At 58.4% G+C, this 18,526-nt stretch overlaps 3 protein-coding genes across 3 annotated transcripts; 2 read left to right on the forward strand and 1 right to left on the reverse strand.

Moving 5' to 3' along the window:
- Positions 1-1,885: 1,885 nt before the first annotated feature.
- On the forward strand, positions 1,886-4,782 carry LOC104037031 (procathepsin L-like). The gene is made up of 8 exons (XM_075723578.1): positions 1,886-1,914; positions 2,523-2,648; positions 2,801-2,923; positions 3,177-3,326; positions 3,580-3,804; positions 3,890-4,058; positions 4,259-4,373; positions 4,578-4,782. The coding sequence occupies exons 2-8, from the start codon at positions 2,532-2,534 to the stop codon at positions 4,675-4,677; spliced, it is 999 nt and encodes a 332-aa protein (XP_075579693.1). The 5' UTR covers positions 1,886-1,914; positions 2,523-2,531; the 3' UTR covers positions 4,678-4,782.
- Positions 4,783-5,567: 785 nt separating this feature from the next.
- MYDGF (myeloid derived growth factor) lies at positions 5,568-9,821 on the forward strand. Its single transcript, XM_075723579.1, has 6 exons — positions 5,568-5,804; positions 6,666-6,716; positions 7,451-7,512; positions 7,853-7,934; positions 8,527-8,599; positions 8,969-9,821. Exons 1-6 carry the CDS (start codon positions 5,568-5,570, stop codon positions 9,046-9,048), a joined length of 585 nt encoding a protein of 194 aa, XP_075579694.1. The 3' UTR covers positions 9,049-9,821.
- A 1,971-nt stretch (positions 9,822-11,792) lies between these two features.
- On the reverse strand, positions 11,793-15,600 carry TNFAIP8L1 (TNF alpha induced protein 8 like 1). The gene is made up of 2 exons (XM_009487811.2): positions 15,468-15,600; positions 11,793-13,190 (listed from the first exon to the last, which is right to left on the reverse strand). The coding sequence occupies exon 2, from the start codon at positions 13,186-13,188 to the stop codon at positions 12,628-12,630; it is 561 nt and encodes a 186-aa protein (XP_009486086.1). The 5' UTR covers positions 13,189-13,190; positions 15,468-15,600; the 3' UTR covers positions 11,793-12,627.
- Between the last annotated feature and the right edge of the window lie 2,926 nt (positions 15,601-18,526).

Raw genomic sequence — 18,526 nt, forward strand, 5'->3', positions numbered from 1 at the left:
CAAGCACTCACAGCTCTAATCCCACGCTAGGACGCACAGAGCTGCTTTTTGCAGGTGCTGGGCCTGCCTGTGCTCGCCCTCTCACAAAACCTGGCCTTGCTGTTTTCCTTTCTGTATGAGAGTCAGGCATTAATTAAAATGCTATTAAATGCCCTGAGGATGCAAGCTGGAGGCTTCTGTTTTAAATGCAAAGCATCTTACAGCTGGAGCATTTTGTTTTCTGAATACAGTTTGTGAGCATATTTGTTGCCCCCTTCTCATCCCTGTACCCAAATAATTGTCCTGACTATTGAAGCTGTGTTTTAGTTTCTACTACGCACCCCGCTGAGTAACCCCTCGTGCAGCTTTTGAGGTCAAAGGGGCGGAAGGGGACGTAATGGAGGAAGTTGCACATCTCTGAAGTTTCCTTGAGAGGTATCTGCAGACAGAAAAGTTGCTCCCCTTTCTCCCTGCCTTCTTTAGAGCCAGGTGGGTGCCAGTGGATGGTAAGAAGCTCTGTTTTGCAGGGTTTGTTTCTTTTCAGTCTTAAACTGCTTTTTCCTGTCCTAAAAGAGCAAGTGTTTCCTAAAATGTCTGCAGTGCACTCTTAAAATGCTCTTGCCTAGAAGAGTTTACAAATCTGTCAGCTCCTTTGATCCTCCAAGCTTGCTTCTGAAGCTGTAGGATTATTTGATGCCATAAAAAGGGGCTGGTTTTCTTCTTTGAGGATTGAGAATCCTGAGAGGCATTAACTGGGAAATCACCTACCGCAATCCTGAGCTTTTCAATATGTAACAGGCTCTGCTGGGGATTGAAATACAAATGATGTGGGAGGCCCCCACCCGCCGTCGTGTGGGAAAGGTAATGGGAGTATGAAGCACGGTGCAGCTGGGTTCATGGTGTCTCTTTCGGATAGAGGATTTGCAGCTGTAGCATGAAGTTGAGTTAATTTCCTGAGCGAGCGGTAACGGCCAGAGGAAGCAGCGGGCGTTGTAACGGGTGCCGGGGAAACCGGGCAAAAATGACTCTTCCTCAAGAATTGGGACTAAGCATGAGAGTGGCTTGGGAGGCATTTCTCCCACGAAAACCCAACATGTGGGGCTTTATTTTTAGGCAGAGGATGTGGATGGAGAACAGATGTTCTTGATGTCTTATTTTTAAAACAAAAATACTGCTTGAGCTACAAAATTAAGCTCAGAAAAGCCACTGCTTGTCCCAAAAGATGCTCGAATGGAAAACTTTCCGCCATCTCCATTCCCAAAGCGTGTGGAATAAAGGTGCGATGACGGCTCTTGCTCTTGGAAAGCCGTGTCAGTGGAAACTGTTTGGTGATCAGGGGCGTCTCAGGCATTTGATCTCTGTCCTCCGCCGAGGCCCTGCCGTGTGCTGCATGGCTTTGCAGAGCAGCACCCCCAGAATAACTCGAGTTGCTCAGAAATACCAGGGCCCATCAAAGGGCGGGCGCGGCGTGCAGCGGAAGACAAATGGCTGCGGTGGCGGGGGCTGGGGGCAACAGGGGCCGGGGCTGGGGGAGGGCTGCGTGTGGATGCTGGCAAAAAGAAAGGGTGTAAATTGATATTGGAAAATCCTCACAGAGGGATTTTGGTGAAGCATGTATGCACAGGCATCCTGCCTTCGTGCTGGGACAGATGCAAGGTTTCGGTCACCAGCGTGGAGCAGCGGCTCCTCCACCTCTCCACCTCTGTAGCAAAACCTTTTATCTCTAGTTCCAGCTCGGAGGCTGGTGCAGATTTCTGCTGGTGCAGATTTCCGCTGGCTTTCAAGCGAAAACAGCTTCGTCCTGGCCCAGCGGCCGCAGCTCTTGCTCCACCGGGCTCTTCTGCTTTGCCTCGAGTCCCAAAGCTGCTCTGGGTTGGAGCTCGGAGGCTGAGCTGTCTCCAGCCCAGAGGCAAACCTTGCTCTGGAGGAGTCCAGGTACGATCCTGCCTTCCCCACTCATCCTTTGGCTTGGGGCGCGATCCTGCTGGGCGCTGAGTCCCCGAGCAGGGGCGGTTAGCTGTGCTCCTTGGCGGCGGCGCAGGGAGAGCTGCTGCTGCTGTGGGAAGGGGGAAGAGAGGGCCGGTCCAGCGGCAGAGAAAGCCGGCGGGGTTTTGCAAATAAAAAGCGGGGAGAGGCCGTAGGGAGCGTAGTGGGGCAGGGAGGGGGAGAGCCAGCACCGTCCCCGCTGCTCTCACTGCCCTTTGTCTGCGTTTGCCTCCTCCTGCCGTCTGGGCTCTGCTCTCTCGTGAAGCTGCTCGTTCCTCTCCTAAAAAGGACAGTTAAATGCTACCCAAAGGACGGCTAAGACCTCCTAAAGCTCCTGTCAAAACAGCAGCACGGCCACGCAAAAGCTGATCCAGCTGAAGGAACCAACGTGTCTCTCTTCCCTCTGGCTTGGCCGCTCTGTTTGCATTTCTCTGCCTCCTCGTCACCTCTAATTGGGGCTGGGAAAGACTCATTCTGCTCCCAGCCCATGGCCCCAGCTGGTAGCCATGGGGCTCAGCCCAGGGACCCCCCTGACCCCGCTCTCGCCGTCCTCCCAGCTGGGTGCCATGGCCGTGCTGCTGGGGTTGCTGCTGGCCCTGCTGGGCTGCGCCGCGGCGCCGGATCCTGCCCTGGAGGAGGCCTGGGAAGGGTGGAAGAGCCTCCACGCCAAGGAGTACGCAGGGGTAGGTCCTGCTCCCCCCGGCCTCCCAGCACGCGCCGGGGCCGGCTCCGGGAGGGGTCTCGCCCAGAGCCCCCTGTGTGCACCCACCCTGTCCCACGTCCCCGTGCTCCCCGGGGACATTTCTGATCCTGCTGCCGCTCTGCCCTGTGGCAGGAGGCCGAGGCCGCCCGCAGGGAGATCTGGGAGAAGAACCTGCGGCGCATCCAGCAGCACAACCGGGAGGAGTCGCAGGGGCAGCACGCCTTCCGCCTGGCCATGAACCACTACGGGGACCTGGTACCTGCCGACATGCCCGGCACCTTCCCTGGGGACCCCTCCCTGCAGCCAGGGCCTGATCCCGGGGCCAGGGACCCCTCGATGCACCCAGGGCTTGACCTGGGGATCGGGCACCCCTAACCCGCTCTGCAGGGAGCTGCAGGTGCCCCTGGGGCTGGGCTGCTTCCCGGGGGTCGACTGGCCGGTGGGGAGCTGCGGTGGTGCCGGCCGGGCGCTGGTGGCATCACATGAGTTTTCCCTTGGCGACCTGCAGACAGACAAGGAGTTTAACCAGCTCCTGAACGGCTTCACCCCGGCGCGGCGGGAGGAGCCGGCACAGCTCTTCCAGGCTGTGGAGGCCTTGAAGACCCCAGCAGAGGTGGACTGGCGGGCAAAGGGCTACGTGACACCTGTGAAGAACCAGGTGGGCACGGGGTGGGGGGTCTGGCCGGGGCTGTGCAATGGGTGCTGGGAGTCTGGGCAGAAGAAACAAGCAGCAGCATCCTCCCAAGCACCAAAAAACCCTCTGGGTAACCCCAAGAAGCAGCTCCCATAGTTTTAGCCACTACAGTTTTGCAGCTGAGCTGCTGGAGAGCAGTGCTGCAGGGTCACAGCATCCCTCTCTGGTGGGTTTTGGGGCGATGCTGTGACCCCGCCACTGTCCCCATCTTGCCCAGGGGCACTGCGGGTCGTGCTGGGCATTCAGTGCCACGGGGGCCTTGGAGGGGCTCGTCTTCAACCAGACAGGGAAGCTGGTGGTGCTGAGTGAGCAGAACCTCATCGACTGCTCCCGAAAGCTGGGCAACAATGGCTGCCAAGGTGGCTTCATGACCCGCGCCTTCCAGTACGTGCACGACAACGGTGGCTTGAACTCAGAGCACGTCTACCCCTACCTGGCCACGGTAAGGGATGGTGGGTGGCCCTGGGGACAGCGCAGAGTGGTGCTGGTGGGTCCCAGCCCCGGTGTCACTCCCTCCCTCCTCTCAGGACACCTCCAGCTGCCGATACAACCCCCAGGACAGAGCGGCCAACTGCTCCGCCGTCTGGCTGGTGGCCCAGGGCAGCGAGACGGCGCTGGAGCAAGCAGTGGCAGCCGTGGGCCCCGTGTCCGTGGCGGTGGATGCCAATAGCTTCTACTTCCACTTCTACAAGTCAGGTACCGTCCGTCTCTTCGTGGCGTGGATGGGTAAGCAGGCAGGGCTGCCTTGTGAGGGGGTGGGAGGCTGAGCCCTTGTTGAGCCCCGGAGTTTCCACAGGGCATCCAGCCCAGGGCAATAGGATCCACCACCCTGCTTTCACCCGGAGAAGAAGCGATTGAGGCCGGCCCGCGGCTCACTCCGGCTCTGCTCTTCCCAGGCATCTTCAGCAGCACGTCTTGCAGCCAGAAGGTAAACCACGGGATGCTGGCTGTGGGCTACGGCACGAGCCAGGAGCATGGACGCAACGTGAGCTACTGGATCTTAAAGAACAGGTAGGGGCTGAGGGCGTCCCCCTAAACCTGCCACCCCTTCCACCCCATGCATGATCCAGCTGGGGCTGGAGCTGCGTGGCAGGAGCATCCCTGTCCCGCGGGGTGCTCCGCTCCCAGCCCCCTCTTGCCCACCCTCCCCGAGCGGGGCCAGGTCTCCATGTGCGTGGGAATGCGGATGTGCTCATTCTCCCTCTCTTCCTGCAGCTGGTCAGAGGTGTGGGGTGAGCAGGGCTACATCCGCCTGCTGAAGGGTGCCAACAACCTGTGCGGGGTGGCCAGCCAGGCCAGCTTCCCCGTGCTGTGAGCCTGGGCTGCGGCGGGAGAGGACATCCCTCCCTCCACGGGTGTCTCTTCCAGCCCTGGCTGCGGATCCAGGGCTGTTTCTTTCTGGAAAAGGGCTTTTGTTTGTGTCTGGTGAGAAACAATTAAAAGCATCCCTTTTAGCACGGCTAATTGCTCTGCGCCTGCAAACGGTGGCCGGGCAGGGTTTGGTGGCCGAGGCACAGCTTACGCAGCTGGTCCTTTTCCTGGTGGCAAAGACAAATCTCCCTCCACACGATGCTCGGCAAGAAGCTCTTTCTCTGTGCCTTTCCTCCCAGCCTGGCTATCTCTTTCCCTTCTTTCCCCTGCCGCGGCCCCTTTCCCTTCCAGCTGAATCCCAAAGGCCACCAGCCAGGGCTGGATTTTCTGGCTGCGGCTGCAGCTCTGCCCGACCCTGCAGGGGCTGAGCCAAGAGTGCTGCGCCTGCACGCCCAGCTCCGTAAAAAATGGGTCTTTACCCCATCAAACCTGTGCGATAGGGCAGAAAACGAACCTTTCCCCCATCCTGCTTTTTATTTCCCCGCCATCCTGAATAATTTGGGGGATTTAGTGCCACACGCAGCCCCGCAGCCCGGAGGGTGGGTGAGGGCCAGGCCGGGGCGAGAGGGGCTGCAGGAACGCGGGGCACGGCCCGTGGCAGCCGGGCTCCCCGAAACGCCGCGCATCCCTCCTGGGAGCGACCACGCAGCAGAGCATGGCCCCAGGGGCACTGGCTGGGGGGAGACTACTGTCTGCAAGTCCCCTTGTCCCAGTGGCTCCTTGTCCCAGTGTCCCCACGGCTCCTTGTCCCAGTGCTCCCCTGGCCCCTCGGTCTCTTGCCCCGCCGCGGCCCCCCAAGGGTTAACCCGCCCGGGCTGCCTGCCCGCACCCAAGATGGCCGCCGGGGCGCCCGCTGAGCGGCCGCAGCCCGCCTTGACCCCTCCCGCCCGCCGTAGTGCGGGCTTCCTTTCCAAGATGGCGGCGTCCAGCGGGAGGAGCGGCCGGAGGCTGTGGGCCGCACTGGTGCCCGCCGCCCTGCTGTGCCTGGCGGCCCGGGCCGCGGAGGAACCGAGCACGGCCGACTTCGACGTACGGCCCGGCGGGGAGGACCACTCCTTCTCCCGGAGCCTGGTGAGAGGCGAGGAGGGAGGGGGTGAGGAGCGGGTACGCGCCTCTCCCTGATTGGCCGCACGGCACGTCGCTCCCGCCTCTTGCCTCGGGGATTGGCTGCCAGCCAGCGAGGGAAGGCGGGACGAGCTGGTGGTGACGGGGGGGCGTCCGGGCTGGTTGCTGGGGGCCGGTTGCTAGGGGCGGGGGGACCCGGCCTCTGGCGGGGCAGGGGAGGGGGTCCCCAAGGGGGAGAGGGGTCCCCAAGGGGGGGTCTCCAAAGGCAGGAGGCTCCCAGGGAGAGGGGCGGTCCCCGAGGAGAAGGGGGTCGCCAAGGGAGGGTCTCCAGCAGAAGGAGATCCCCAAGGACAATGGCTCCCCAAGGTGGGACAGTCTCTGTGGCAAGGAGGTCCCCAGGGAGGGTGGCTTGCCATGAAGAATGGCCCCCAGAGAGAAGGGGATCCCCAAGGTGGGTTTTCAAAGGGAGGAGGTACCCCAAGGGGAGGGAGGGGTCGCCAGGGCGAAGGGGGCCTCGAAGAAAGAGGGTCCCCACGGGGAGGAGGCTCACGAAGGGGAAGGGGCCCTATGGAGAGGGGGGCTGGGAGTGCTTGGGCCCCCAGAACATGGGTCCGCACCCCATCACCACGGGGGGGTGAGGGCTGCACGGTCCCTGGCTCTGTCTGCACTCTGACGAGGGCCGGACATGGACGTGGTCCGTGCTCCTCCTCGGACACCCCCAGGGTGAGACCGCCGGGGGCTGCGCAGCCCCGGTAATTCTCTCAGGTGTCCCCAGATCTCACATCATCGCCGAGAAGTGGCTGATGGTGAACAAAAAGAAGGTCCTGCTCGAGCAAGGCTGCTCATTGTCGTCTTCTCTTCTTCCAGGGGGATTACACCTGCACCTTCACATACTCAGCTCAGGGAGGAACAAACGAGGTGAGCTGGGCAAACCTCCAAGTGTTTCCCTTAGGCTCAGTCTTTACAGCTGCACAGAGTGAGAAGCTGTTCAGGATGATTTCATTTGTGATGAGCTGATTCCAGGGACCGGGAGCTGTGAGGAAGGGTGGTTGCACCGTTTCCAACAGTGCATGTTTGCAAAAGTAACTTATTGGATTTGCTTCCCAAACAGAAGCATCTCCTTCATGTGTTGTAATGATGCTGTGGTTCGCAAGGCCGTGACATTTGTAAGGCTTCACAGACCTCTGGGCTGGGTGTCTTTGGAGAACAGGGAGTGACATTTTCATACCCCAGTTGGTAGGAAGGACCTCGTAGGAGTAACTCCCATGTTCTTTAGGAGGCTTGAAGGTTTTTGCAGCTCGTGTTGCTGCTGCAGTAAGTGCTGTGCAGATACACAGTTTGTACTTTCCTATCTGCAAGTCCTGTTAGAATCAGGTCCTTTTCTTTTAGTGCAAGGAGAAATGAGACTTTAACTCTTTTCTGTAACTGTGCTAATGAAATCGTGGAGGGGAGAGGGCAACCAGGCCTTGAGCTTTGAGCAACACAAAGTAACAGGGGCCATCAGCAAGTGTTGTGTAGTTAGGTTGCGTTATTTTAGAATGGTTGAAACTTGCCACGCCTGCAGCTGGGAGGGGAGGTGACTGGCCTCAGGGGTGAGCGGGAAGTAGGAGGCTCTTACCCACAGTAACTGTTTGGACCTTTCCCCTCTGCAGCAATGGCAGATGAACATTGGCGTCAGTGAGGATAACCAGCTCTTCTCCTGCTCTGTCTGGAGGTGTGTTCTTTAACCCTAAAGTCTCTGAGGCAAAAGAATGCAGGTGGGATCTGGGCCAGGGCCCCTGCCAGTGGCCAGGGACCCTGCCTCCAGGCTGGGTTTGCCTCTCTGCAGGGCAGCACCGGAGGGCTTTCGTCTCCCGAGAGATGCTGTGACTCTGTGTGGGCTCTTTAGCCGGGCGGTGGTTGATAAATGCTGTGTTCCCCCTCTCCCCCCTCCACACTAGATGGAGCTACAAGAGAGCCGGAGGTGGCTGTGGAGGGACGGAGCCGTGAATCCCGAGCTCATCTGCACCTCCACCCTCCCTGCCGATGTCAAAGACTCTGCTTTCTTGTTTCAGGCCCCAAGGGAAGTCTTATCTCTTCTTTACCCAGTTTAAAGCTGAAGTGAAAGGAGCCAAGATAGAGCATGCCATGGCTTATGTAAGTCCCAGCTGATCATTTGGAAGCAGGTGTGTGGGCTGCTATAACACATGAATTGGACATGGAAAACATTTATTAGACATCTGTCCAATAAAATGTACTCCATCATGTCCCTAATTAGAGAGTGGTGGCAGTCAGGAGAGAGGCCGCAGGTAGGCTCTCCTGCACCATCTTATTTCTGCTCCCTCAACGCCTTTGGGTTGCCATTGGCTTCGCCAGCATCGGTGACTCCAAAAGACACCATTCTACCAGGGTGCACTGCACAAGGGGAGTCTTGGTTTGCCTCAACGAATTGCATGTGACAAAGTAAATAAAAACTCTGCCGGTGCTTTTGTCTGGCTCATTCTTCCATTTCCCAGTCTTCAGTGGTGAGGCTTGCAGTCACCCGAAGGACATAAGTTTGTGGTTTAACAGGAAATGGAAAAATAGCCAGAGATTTTCCTTCCGATTTGCTTTGTGGATTTAATTCACTCCACATTATTAAAACACAAGTTCATTCCTCAAAATGTGCTGTTTGTTTGTTTGCTTGCTTTAAATACAGTAGCTTCTTGGATTGCCTCAACTGCTTAAACGTTCTTCCTTCCCATTTCAGTCTCAAGCTGCAGTGGGTGGACAAAGCGACGTCCCCTTAAAACAGGAAGAATTTGAAATCACCGAAACAACAGGTCTGTGGCCGAGAGAACTATTTGAGAAAGGGTCTGGAGTGGGAGACAAGCCTGGCTGTCTACCAGGAGACGAGTATTTAAGCTTAATGCGTATAGGTGACAATGACTAGGATAATAGTGCATGTTACAGTCAGGGGTGTAGCGCTCTTGATCCATAGCTGGCAGCAGGTTTTTGCAGGTCCCGTTCCAGTGTAAATGTTAAATTAGCATGGGGGAAGAACGGGTTTATCACAACATGCTTGTTGCGTGCATAAAAAGGAAGTGCAATGCCCGACTTGCTGGCTTTATCGTCCTGGAAAAGAACCAGTAGGGCTGTTCTGTTCATGCTTTACCATCTGTTTATCCTGTGCTTGTTTTCTCTCTTTCTAGTGTCTCACAGGGAAGGCAAGTTCCGTTTTGAACTGTCCAAACTCATGATTGTAGCAAAAACACCCCGTGACGAGCTGTGACCCCGAGGCCGGTGTTGGGCAGGGTGTTTTGGCTGGAAGAGCATAGCAGATAAAGAGGATTACTTGTTAACTGCGGGTTTTTTTGGTTGGCCAAACCTTTTATGTTTTCCATATTGAAATGTGCTAGGGTCCAACACAAGTGGGACTTGGAGGTGTTAAGACAGATGCATTCTGTCTTGTGTCAGAGTAACAATGTGCTTTGCAGCTGGAAACCTCCTCAGAGACTCCTGATCTGCAGCCAGCCATTCTGTCGCCCGCTTTCTGCTCGGCTGATCTGCTGAATATGGTAAAGCTCCCCTCGAACGGGGGCTCCTTATCTCCCTTGCTAGGAAGAGCAATGCAGAAAGATAAGTGGCTGGATTTAAACAGGGTTTGCTAAAGGAAAGTTGTTAACTCTGTAGTCTCTGGAGGGGAGACAGGATTTCTCTCTCTGCAAGCATGACAGGAGGAAATAATTACATTGGGGGGGGGAAGGGATAGAGCTGGCCAAAGCTATCTGACTCCTTGTTGAGTGCAGCTGCCGAAGACCTTCGCTGGGGAAGATGTTCCGGACCTGCCCTACTGCAGAGCGTGGGTTGGGATAACTTGGGATGGGGAAGGCAGAGCTGCTTATTCTGACACAACCCAGGAATCAATCCAAGCAACACTTTCATGTCTAAGTACAACTGCAGGACGATTTTCTACGTACAGAAGTGATTTTTTTCTTATCTAGAGTAATAACAGTGAGGGAATGTGGAATTCCTTTTCTGTGTAAATACAACACAAATAAAGAAATAAAGCATCATGCTCTGGCCTGAGCTTGCTCCGCTCTGTGACTCCTGCCCTCTCCAACGCGATGCCTGGCGAGTGGCGCGACCTTCGGTGTTTACTTGGCCAGGAGGAGCCGAGATGTTACACGGGGGTTCTGCCCACCCGAGAGGAGCCCCAGCACATGAGAACAAGACTCCAGCTGTAAGTTTGCATGACCCAGCACTGTCATGATGAGTGCTTTTGATGCCTGGTGATGGTTGTGGTTGTTGGTAGCTGCTCTGCCCATTTTGGGGGGAGTTCCCTGGTTTTTGGCAGTCTGGGGGTGCTTTGCACTGGGGATTTTACAAGCTCTGTTTTCCAAGCTGTTCCTAAATGCTTCTGTCTCTGCTGTGCGGCTCCTTCTGGATCTGCAGATAACCTGCAGGGCCCAGAAGCGTCCCCGGTGTGCTCCTGCCTGAGCTCTGAGAGGCATTTAGGGTGCTGATGTTGCAGGTCTCCGACCTTTCTCCCTGTTTAATCAGCCCCTGGGAGAGAACCAGACCAAAGGGAGTTGAAGGGACTCATTTCCCAGACTTGTGCAGCCAGGGTTGGGATGGGAAACCCAGGGCATAAGATGGCTCTTCTAGCAGATAGTGTGCTCTCCAGGGCTTCCCCGGGACAAAAAGGCAGAGGTTTGGGAACAAGGCAGGTGCTTGGTGTGGGGGAGAAGTTTCAGATTAGACACCTGTACGTGAAGGAAAGCTGGTGCCAGGCATTTGGTGGGTTAAACGTGGTCCTGGGGTGTACGAAACCCTGGGGACAAAGGGAACAGCCGTGAGTTGGGGCTCATCTGAGCAGAGATGTTTCATGCAATTAAGGAGCATCTTGCAGCTGGTGCCGACACACACCTCGAGAACAAAACAGCGAAGCGTTTCTGGCTGTCAGCGCAGCAGCCGCTGCCACCGCATCCATCAGCCCTGTTCCGCTTTGCCTGCTTGCTGCATCTGCCGATAACCACCGAGCTGTTTCCAGCTCCAGCTCCTCTTCAGCACATACCTGACAGCTGCCGCGAGCCCGGGGGGGACGGGAACGTCTGTTCTCAAATGCCGCACGCCAAAGGCCGACTTCACCCTGCCCTCCCCGAGGGACCGACACCTCGGTGGATCTTGGCCGCATTCTCCTCCATGCACACCTGCAAATGCGCTTTACCCCCGACCCCAAGCTGCTTCGCGCAATTAAATTAGCTGCGATAGCTGGAGCCAGGCCTGTGAAATGACGGAGATAGGGGCTTTATTTCTTTTATTTAATCTTTAAGGCTGAAAGTTATCAGTGCCTCGAGCCAGCGGTGGAAAGGGAGCAGCAAACAGGAGCCGTGGAGCTGCTCTCTGCCCACAAGCGCTGGCAGCCTCCTGTGCCTGGAGACATCCCATGGAACAGGAGGCACAAGAAGGTCGCGGAGATAAGGCCGGCTGAGATTGTGCAGCATCTTGTATGCTAAAAGAGCAATTTTCGGTGTTCAAAGCCGAGATCAGCGTGTTGGAAGCGGGCCATGGCTGGTGCCCCCATGCTCTGAGAGCACAACGCTTTTACAACACGCCTGTATTGAATTCTGCAAAGTTGCCCGTTGCTTTCTGCTATCAGGGTTGTACTTTTTTAGCTCCCGCTGTGCAGCGAGGGGACACGGGCATGCAGAGGAGCACCCCAGACCTTTGCTGTCAGTTTGCGCTGGGTTTTGCACCACGTTTCCTCCCACCAGTTCAGCGCCGGCCATGCAAAGCCCAGAGCTGCTGTGCCATGGAGCAGGGGCAGCCTGGCCAGTAGTGATGCCAGGGGACGGAGAGTAAAAACCCCCGGTCGCAGAGAGCAATCACCATTTAAAAGACAAAACCAACTGTCCCTGGCGCTCATTTTATCACTGTCAACCACCTTTGTATCAACCGCATGGAGCACCCAGGCCAAACAGGTGATTTTATTTAAATAACTCATCAGAGTTATAACTACAGTTTGCTAAAAAATAACAACCATAACTCAGTCGAGGACACGTAAAACATATGAAATCCTAGGGAGAGCTTTGGACGACCACTGAGGAAGGTGTCGGAGCCATCACAGTGGTGCTGTCCCGGGAGGCTCGCGGGGGGAGTTGGGTCTTGGATGAAGGGTGTACCTGGGCTGCAGGGACGGAGCAGGTCCCTCCAGCTCCCTCCCTGCCTGGAGGGACAGCTGCTCGCCCAGGCAAGGTGGGATCCTCCTGGTCTCAAGGACTTGTCTTTTAGGAGGCCAAAGCCCATGCTAGCCTGCAAGGTGCAGAAGCACCTTCCTACCCTGGGCAGCACGAGTCTGGACCATGATTCGCTCCCACCGTGTCATGGAGCAGCTGAAAGACAACCACGGGGCTCCACAACCCTCCAGTAACAGGGTCTCACAATCGTTCACCCAACCAACTGCCCACCCACCCACAGACACCTTAGAGGGGTTACGCACCATGAGCCTTTGGTTTGGTTTTCCCCCAGGAGAGTTACAGTAGAGTTCAAGGTGAGGAGTCCAGTTCCTTGGACTCTGAGCTAAGAGCACTTGGTGGGCAAAGGAAAAACTGTACAGCAGGAGCCCAGAAGCCCAGGATCACCTGGAAAGGACTCCGTCCAGCACAGGGCAGGTTTGCAGAACCCAGGCAAGGGTTAGACAAAGTCAAGAGGTTCAGTCTTTTGTAGAAACGAGGAGAAAATGAGTTAGCACTGCAGAGGAGAAGAGGACATCAAGCCTGGTGATGGCCAAAACAGGCGTATGTCCTGTCCTCAGTCTCACAGAAGGCAGAGTCCGGCAGTCGCTGCCAATGGCCCGTCTCGGCCAACTTCATATGCTGTCCTCCTCCAGCATCTTGTTAACCCCTTCACAGATCCTCTTCAGGTGGGTGCGGTAGGGCTCAGATGGCCCGTAGAGAGCCGAGAGGAACTCATAGTCCGCAAAGTGATTAAAGACGTGGTTGATGCGGGAATGGGATTTGGCCGTCAGGTGGCCGTTGACAGCCTGGTGCAGCAGGTCCCGGCACTCCGTGAGGACACCCGACATGACCCGGCGGTCAAAGGTGAAGTCTATCTGGTGGAAGCTGACGGCCGTCATGGCCAAAGTATGCACCTTCTTGCGGAAGCGCTCCATCACCAGCAGCTCCTCGGGGTTGAACTGCCCGTTGCGGTAGAGCACACCCAACTTCATGACAATCTTGATGAGGTTTTTAATGATCTTCTGGGCCTCTTTGCGGTTGTGGGTGTACTCCTTGGTGGCCCGGTAGAGCTCATCCAAGATCTCGCTGCTGGTGTCGTCAATGAAGACGTTGGCTATGGTCTTGGTAGCCATCTTGCTCAAGAGCTTCTTCTGGGCCTGCATGGCCAGGTTCTTGGTGCTGAAGGTGTCCATCTCTGCAGGGGGAAGAGGCATGCACACAGTTCAGCCCATGCCCTGGATCAGTCCCCGTCCCCTCTCCTCCCCACGCAGCCTTTTGGGAGGAGGAGAAGCACCTCTGGCCAACAGCAAGACCGAGAGGAGCTCCTGGCTGCCAGGGCAGGCAAGAGCTGAGCTCACGCCCCAGGTTTTGCTGGTGGGACGAGTTACAGGGTGTTCCCACCTTCCTTCCCCAAACTCTGGGGAGAAGCTACGGTGTGATGGGCAGCGCTGGAGGTGAGCAAGGTCCCATACCTGAGCATTGCCTGTGACCTTCCATCCCCGTCTCCCTCCTGTGACCGGCGCCGCCCTCCTCCCCGTGCAGGAAGGACTCTTGCCCCATCATTTTGACATTTTTCTTCCTTAAAACCTGACTCACTTCCTGCAGGGTGAGTTGGGGACAACCCAGGTGATGGCTGAGTCACCCACTGCAGCCGGCACAGCCACGTGCTGGCATACAGCCTGGCGCCCACCGAGGCCGGGACGGCACAGCCAGTTTGCAGCACCCACTGATGTGCATTGAAGCCCTTTTCCCCAGTGCTTCCTACCCCGGTACGCCCACGCCGTCGGAGCTCGGACTCGTTCTGGCATGGTCTCGGCTTCCCCCAGAGCCGGCACGAGCATTGCACAGAGGTGAATAATTCAGCAAGCCCGAAACCTCACCCCTTGCTCACCTACAGCCTGACTCCCCACGCCCCGGCAGGACCAAATCAATCATCTCGGGCAGATTACAGCTTTAAAAACTGCTGTGAATGAAAAAAACGCCACCAAACCTGGAGACGCATCTTGCCCCAGGAAATCGCAGAGCTACAAATCACAGGGAGGCGAGAACAGCATGATAACAACCGGCTCCCGCGCCAGGATGGATGGGCAGGGATGGGGGTTGCTTATGCAAGAGCCTGCACGTGGCACGGTCAGCCTGGCAAAGCGAGAGCGGGGAAGGGATGGGATCGCGCTATAAATACATCACCAGGGAGGAGAGAAGAGCTATTTAAGCTAAAGGATGCTGCTGGTGTGAGAATGGATGGGGATAAGTTGGCCATGGATATGGAGAGGAGGGTTAGGGTTAGGGTTAGGGTTATTCTAGCGCAGAACCAAGTTCATCTCCATTGCGGGCAGCCCTGCAGACCGCCCCGGCCGAGCCGCCACCCGGTCCCGGACCCCCTCCGGGAATCCTCGATCCCAATCCTACCACCACGGAGCGCACGCCAGGCTCTCGGGCGCAAACCCCGGCTTCCCGCGGAGCTCAGATACCCCGCTGCGGCCAAGGCTCCGTCTCACTGCAGCTGGTCATGCAAGAGCAATGGTGCAAGGGCGACGGTGCGAGGGCAATGGTGCATGGGCGATGGCGCAAGCTGAGCCCTGGCTTCCCGAGCTCAAGGGCGACCGAGACTCTGCGAGGGCGTGAATTAAGCAAGGGGTAACGGAACCGCTGCCACCGTCACCGTGTGAGCTGCCGCATGCAGTGTTATTTACAGCCCTTAGGAAAAACACGGAGGTTTGTAAGTATTTCCTTCGATGTGAAAACATTGATTTTTGCCAGCTTGAGCTTCAAGCTGAGGCTCTCGCGCTTAATAAGACAGAAATGACAAAGCAGAGGCTGCTCTCGTAGAGCCGTCGGCAGCTCCCAGGCAGGTCAGGCTCGCTTAACGCCAAAGGCTCTGTGCACGAGATGCTGCCGGAGCCGAGCCCGGAGGGACGGGCAGGACGGGCGGAGGCAGCGTGGCTCCATCTTCTCTCCCTTGGCCGTAAAGGGGGACCTGCTCTGCCCGTGGCGGGCAGCCTCTTCCGGAAGGAGCAGGGCTTTGCCGCGGTGTTGGCACCCTGGAAGTCCCCTCCCTTGCTTCCCACAGCAGTTGTGGGGTGCCCTGGGCTCCCTGCTGGGAGTGGTGCCCGGATAAATAGGAATTCCCACGCCTGAGCTCTCTGTTGGGCGACTGCAGTCATAAAGCGAGTGCAAACCCCACCTACGGAGCCCATAAAAAGTAGGAAGCTGCCCCACGCGCCCACGGCTCCCGATTAGCGACTGTAATAACAGATCAACCCTCCGCTCCCGGCACTGAATAACGCCTGGCTGCCCCGCAGCCCTCTCCTGGGACCGGGGAGATGAGCATCGCTCGTGGGGGAAAACTGAGGCACGAAGCGGTGGTGGTGGGTCTTTCCTGGACCCCAAAACCGCGACCTGCTCCTTCTCCAGCGCCCACGGGCTGTTTTGCAGGTCGCTCGCTGCAAACCCCAAGGAAACCCAAGCTCACCTCCCGGCACGTTCGCTCCCACTCAGCACCGGGCCGGTTAACCTGGCACCCTCCGCACCACGCTCTGTCCCACCAGGACCTGCTGACTCAGCACCAACCAGGAGATTTCACTGGAACGAGCCGTTTTCCTGCCGGGAAGGGCCCCGCGACCCCATTGTTCATGGAGGGGCTGCTATCGGCATGCAGAAGAGGCAAGCCTTGCCCCGACAAGCAAACTCGAGACCGAAATAAACCACCCCGTTTCCTTCCTGTCGCTGAAGTTTCCAGCCCTGCTCAGGGCTTGTTTTTCCCCCCCCCCTTCTTCTTTTTAATGAAAACGCCCTCGAAAAACAGCTTCTTCCACCAAAAAAAGAGCAAGCGGGCGTTGCTTTCACCAAATCGCTCCATGTGCCGGAAGAGCACGGCGGGGCTGTGGTCCCAACGGTGGCTTTGGGGGAGTTCCCACCCCTTTTGCAGGTTTTGGGAGGGGGTTTTTGCAGCCCTGAGCGGTGGTGCGAGGGCTCAGCGCGAGGGTGGGACACCCGGATGTCCTGCGCAAGGTGGGGATGCGGTGACACAGCCGAAGTCCCTGCCACGGGCCGCCCTGGGGACAGGCGTGCGCCAGCGCTGGGGCGCAGCGTCCCAGCCGTGCCGCCGCAGGGCAGGGGAGCCCAGGGCCAAACCCAGCGCTGGCAGAGGACAGGCAGCCCTGCCGGCACCTCCGCCGACAGGTTTGGCGTTCCTCCCCGCCGGGCCGGCACCCACGAGCGTCTGATCCAACACCCGGCTGCAACCTCATCCCCCCCATCCCGTGGGGACCCCCCCCGCAAAACACCTCCTACGCCATGGCGGGTGCAAGCGAGAGCAGAGTCCGGCCCTGTCATTAAAGAGCATCAGTTAAAGCTCCCGGCTGCAGGGGGGGAACACGAGACCCCGTCATCCTGCCAGCACCTGGGGCCGGCGGCGCTGGCACGTGCCGTGGCAGAGCCGCCGCGCGAGCGCCGGCTGGCAGCTCGTTTGCGGCAGAGGGGCCGAATCCAGCAGCGACGCCGTCCCAGGGTTATTTCTACCTGCCCCAAAGATCCTGTGCCCCGCCCATCCCCATCTCCGGGTACCCCCCAGTGGCTCCGTGTGCTCGCCCCCCCAGGCCCCCCCCAGCTCCCTCGGCAGCGGGCTGAATATTTCATGCAGGAAAGCAAAAGCACTTAAATAATTTATGGGGCAGCATGGAGCACGTGTGCAGCGTGAGGGGAGGGCTCCGTGAAGCTCCAGCTGAGAGCAGAGGCACCTCCGCCTCCTCTTCCTCCTCCTCCTCCTCCTCCTCACCAGGCCCACACTAACAAGCCCCACGCTCCCCGTCTTGCTGCAAGTTTCCTCCGACACAGAGGCATCGTCTCCCTGGCGGGGGCCAACACTAAAAGCAAACGTGCAGCGGTGGAGATCTCCCCGGTTTTCCCTCCAACCCATGCGCTGTTTCCTCCCGCTGCTCCGGAAAACACCCCAGCTCTGCACCCCGGCACTCCCGGTCCCCCCGAAGCACCAGCCAAACGCCGGGGCGGGCGGATGGGATCCCGCCGCTCCGCTCTCAGTGCCCCGGCATCGCTTTCCACCAGCTCCCCCCGCCTCCAACCCCCATTAATTAATTAAACCCTGCCGCTGTGCTGGATTACAGGAGACGGGTCAGAACGCCGGCGCGGCACGGGGATGTAACCGGAGAGCCCGTCGTGAGCCGTGACCCCTCCAGCTTCCAGCCACGTTCCCCAAGACCCATTTTACCAGCAGAGGAGGAGGAGGAGGAAGGACGCACACCGCCTTTTGCAATAGCCGTCCCTCACACGTTGCCATGGGTGCAAACAGCACCGAGAGCTGCCAGGTTTGGCGCGTGTGTGCCGAGCGGGGTGAGGCCGGGGAGGAAGCCACTGAGTAAACACCTCGCCCGAGGAAAAACTCATTTCTTGGCAAGGGTGGCAAAAAAAACGCGGCTGCCGCTGCTCCTTGCAGCCGGCTGTGAGGCCGGAGCGAGGACCGGGAATGCCGCGGGGAGCGCCTGGCATTGCCTCACCCGGGCACCGCACGCTGCCGGCTCGGATGGATCTTTCCGCTCGCTCCCGGCGCTCGTGCCGGCGGCACTGCCAAGCGCTCGGCTACGTCCCCGTCATCGTCCCCACGGTCTCTGGCACCGGGATCTAAACTCCTCTATCCCATAACCTCCTTCCCGTAGGTGCCCGCCCCGGGGCTGCGAACGCAGCCCCGGGGCGGGCACCTGCGGGAAGGAGCAGAAACTTTTTGTTTTTTCCTTTGCACCAAACCCGGCGCGCGCCGATGCCTGGGAACGCCGATCTGCCCCGGCAACTCCAACGTGTCTGTGCAAAGAGCCGGGCGGCCGATCCAAGGGGGCTCCGGCGATGCCAACCCCGGGCGTGGGTGGTGAATCCCGCCGGCACTTCCCATTTGCCGGCACCGCGTGGGAACGGGATCCTGGCGCATGGAGGGGTGTTGGCCATGGGTGCTCCAGCATTGGGGGGGGGGGGGGTGTGACACCGCCGGTGCAATCCCGGGGTAATGCCCGGTGCTGATTCGGGATGGGGGAGCTGATCCAGCACCGTGTCAAGGAATCCCCCTGGGATTACCGTGCCCCTGGGGAGGAGGCAGCTGCAGCATGGAGAGGAAGAAGAGGAGGAAGGGGGGGTTACTTTACGGGGAGGAGGAAGAGGAAGGGGGGGGTTATTTTGGAGCATCTGTCTCGCCTTCCATTTCCTCCTTTTCTTTATCAAGCTGCCATCAAGCCGCTCTCTCCGGCAGCAACTTCCTTTCTCCTTCGCTCGGAGCAGACAGAGGCTCGGGAGACTCATGGGGAAGTGGAAAACGGAGAGGGGAGGCGGGGGGAACAGAGGCCAAACCACAGTCCGTCTGTCCATCTGTCCCGTGGCGGGGGCCTTGGTGCATCACATGCTTCCTGCCCGGGCATCGGTGAGGACAAAGCCGCTCTGGGAGGGCAGAAAAGCGCCGCGGGACAATTCGGATCCGGTGCCGGGCTTGGGGTCGTCAAAGAATATTTACGGCCCAAATCCCTCCCCGCT

The sequence above is a fragment of the Pelecanus crispus genome, chromosome 20 (assembly GCF_030463565.1).
Source record: "Pelecanus crispus isolate bPelCri1 chromosome 20, bPelCri1.pri, whole genome shotgun sequence".
Classification (NCBI taxonomy): Eukaryota; Metazoa; Chordata; class Aves; order Pelecaniformes; family Pelecanidae; genus Pelecanus; species Pelecanus crispus.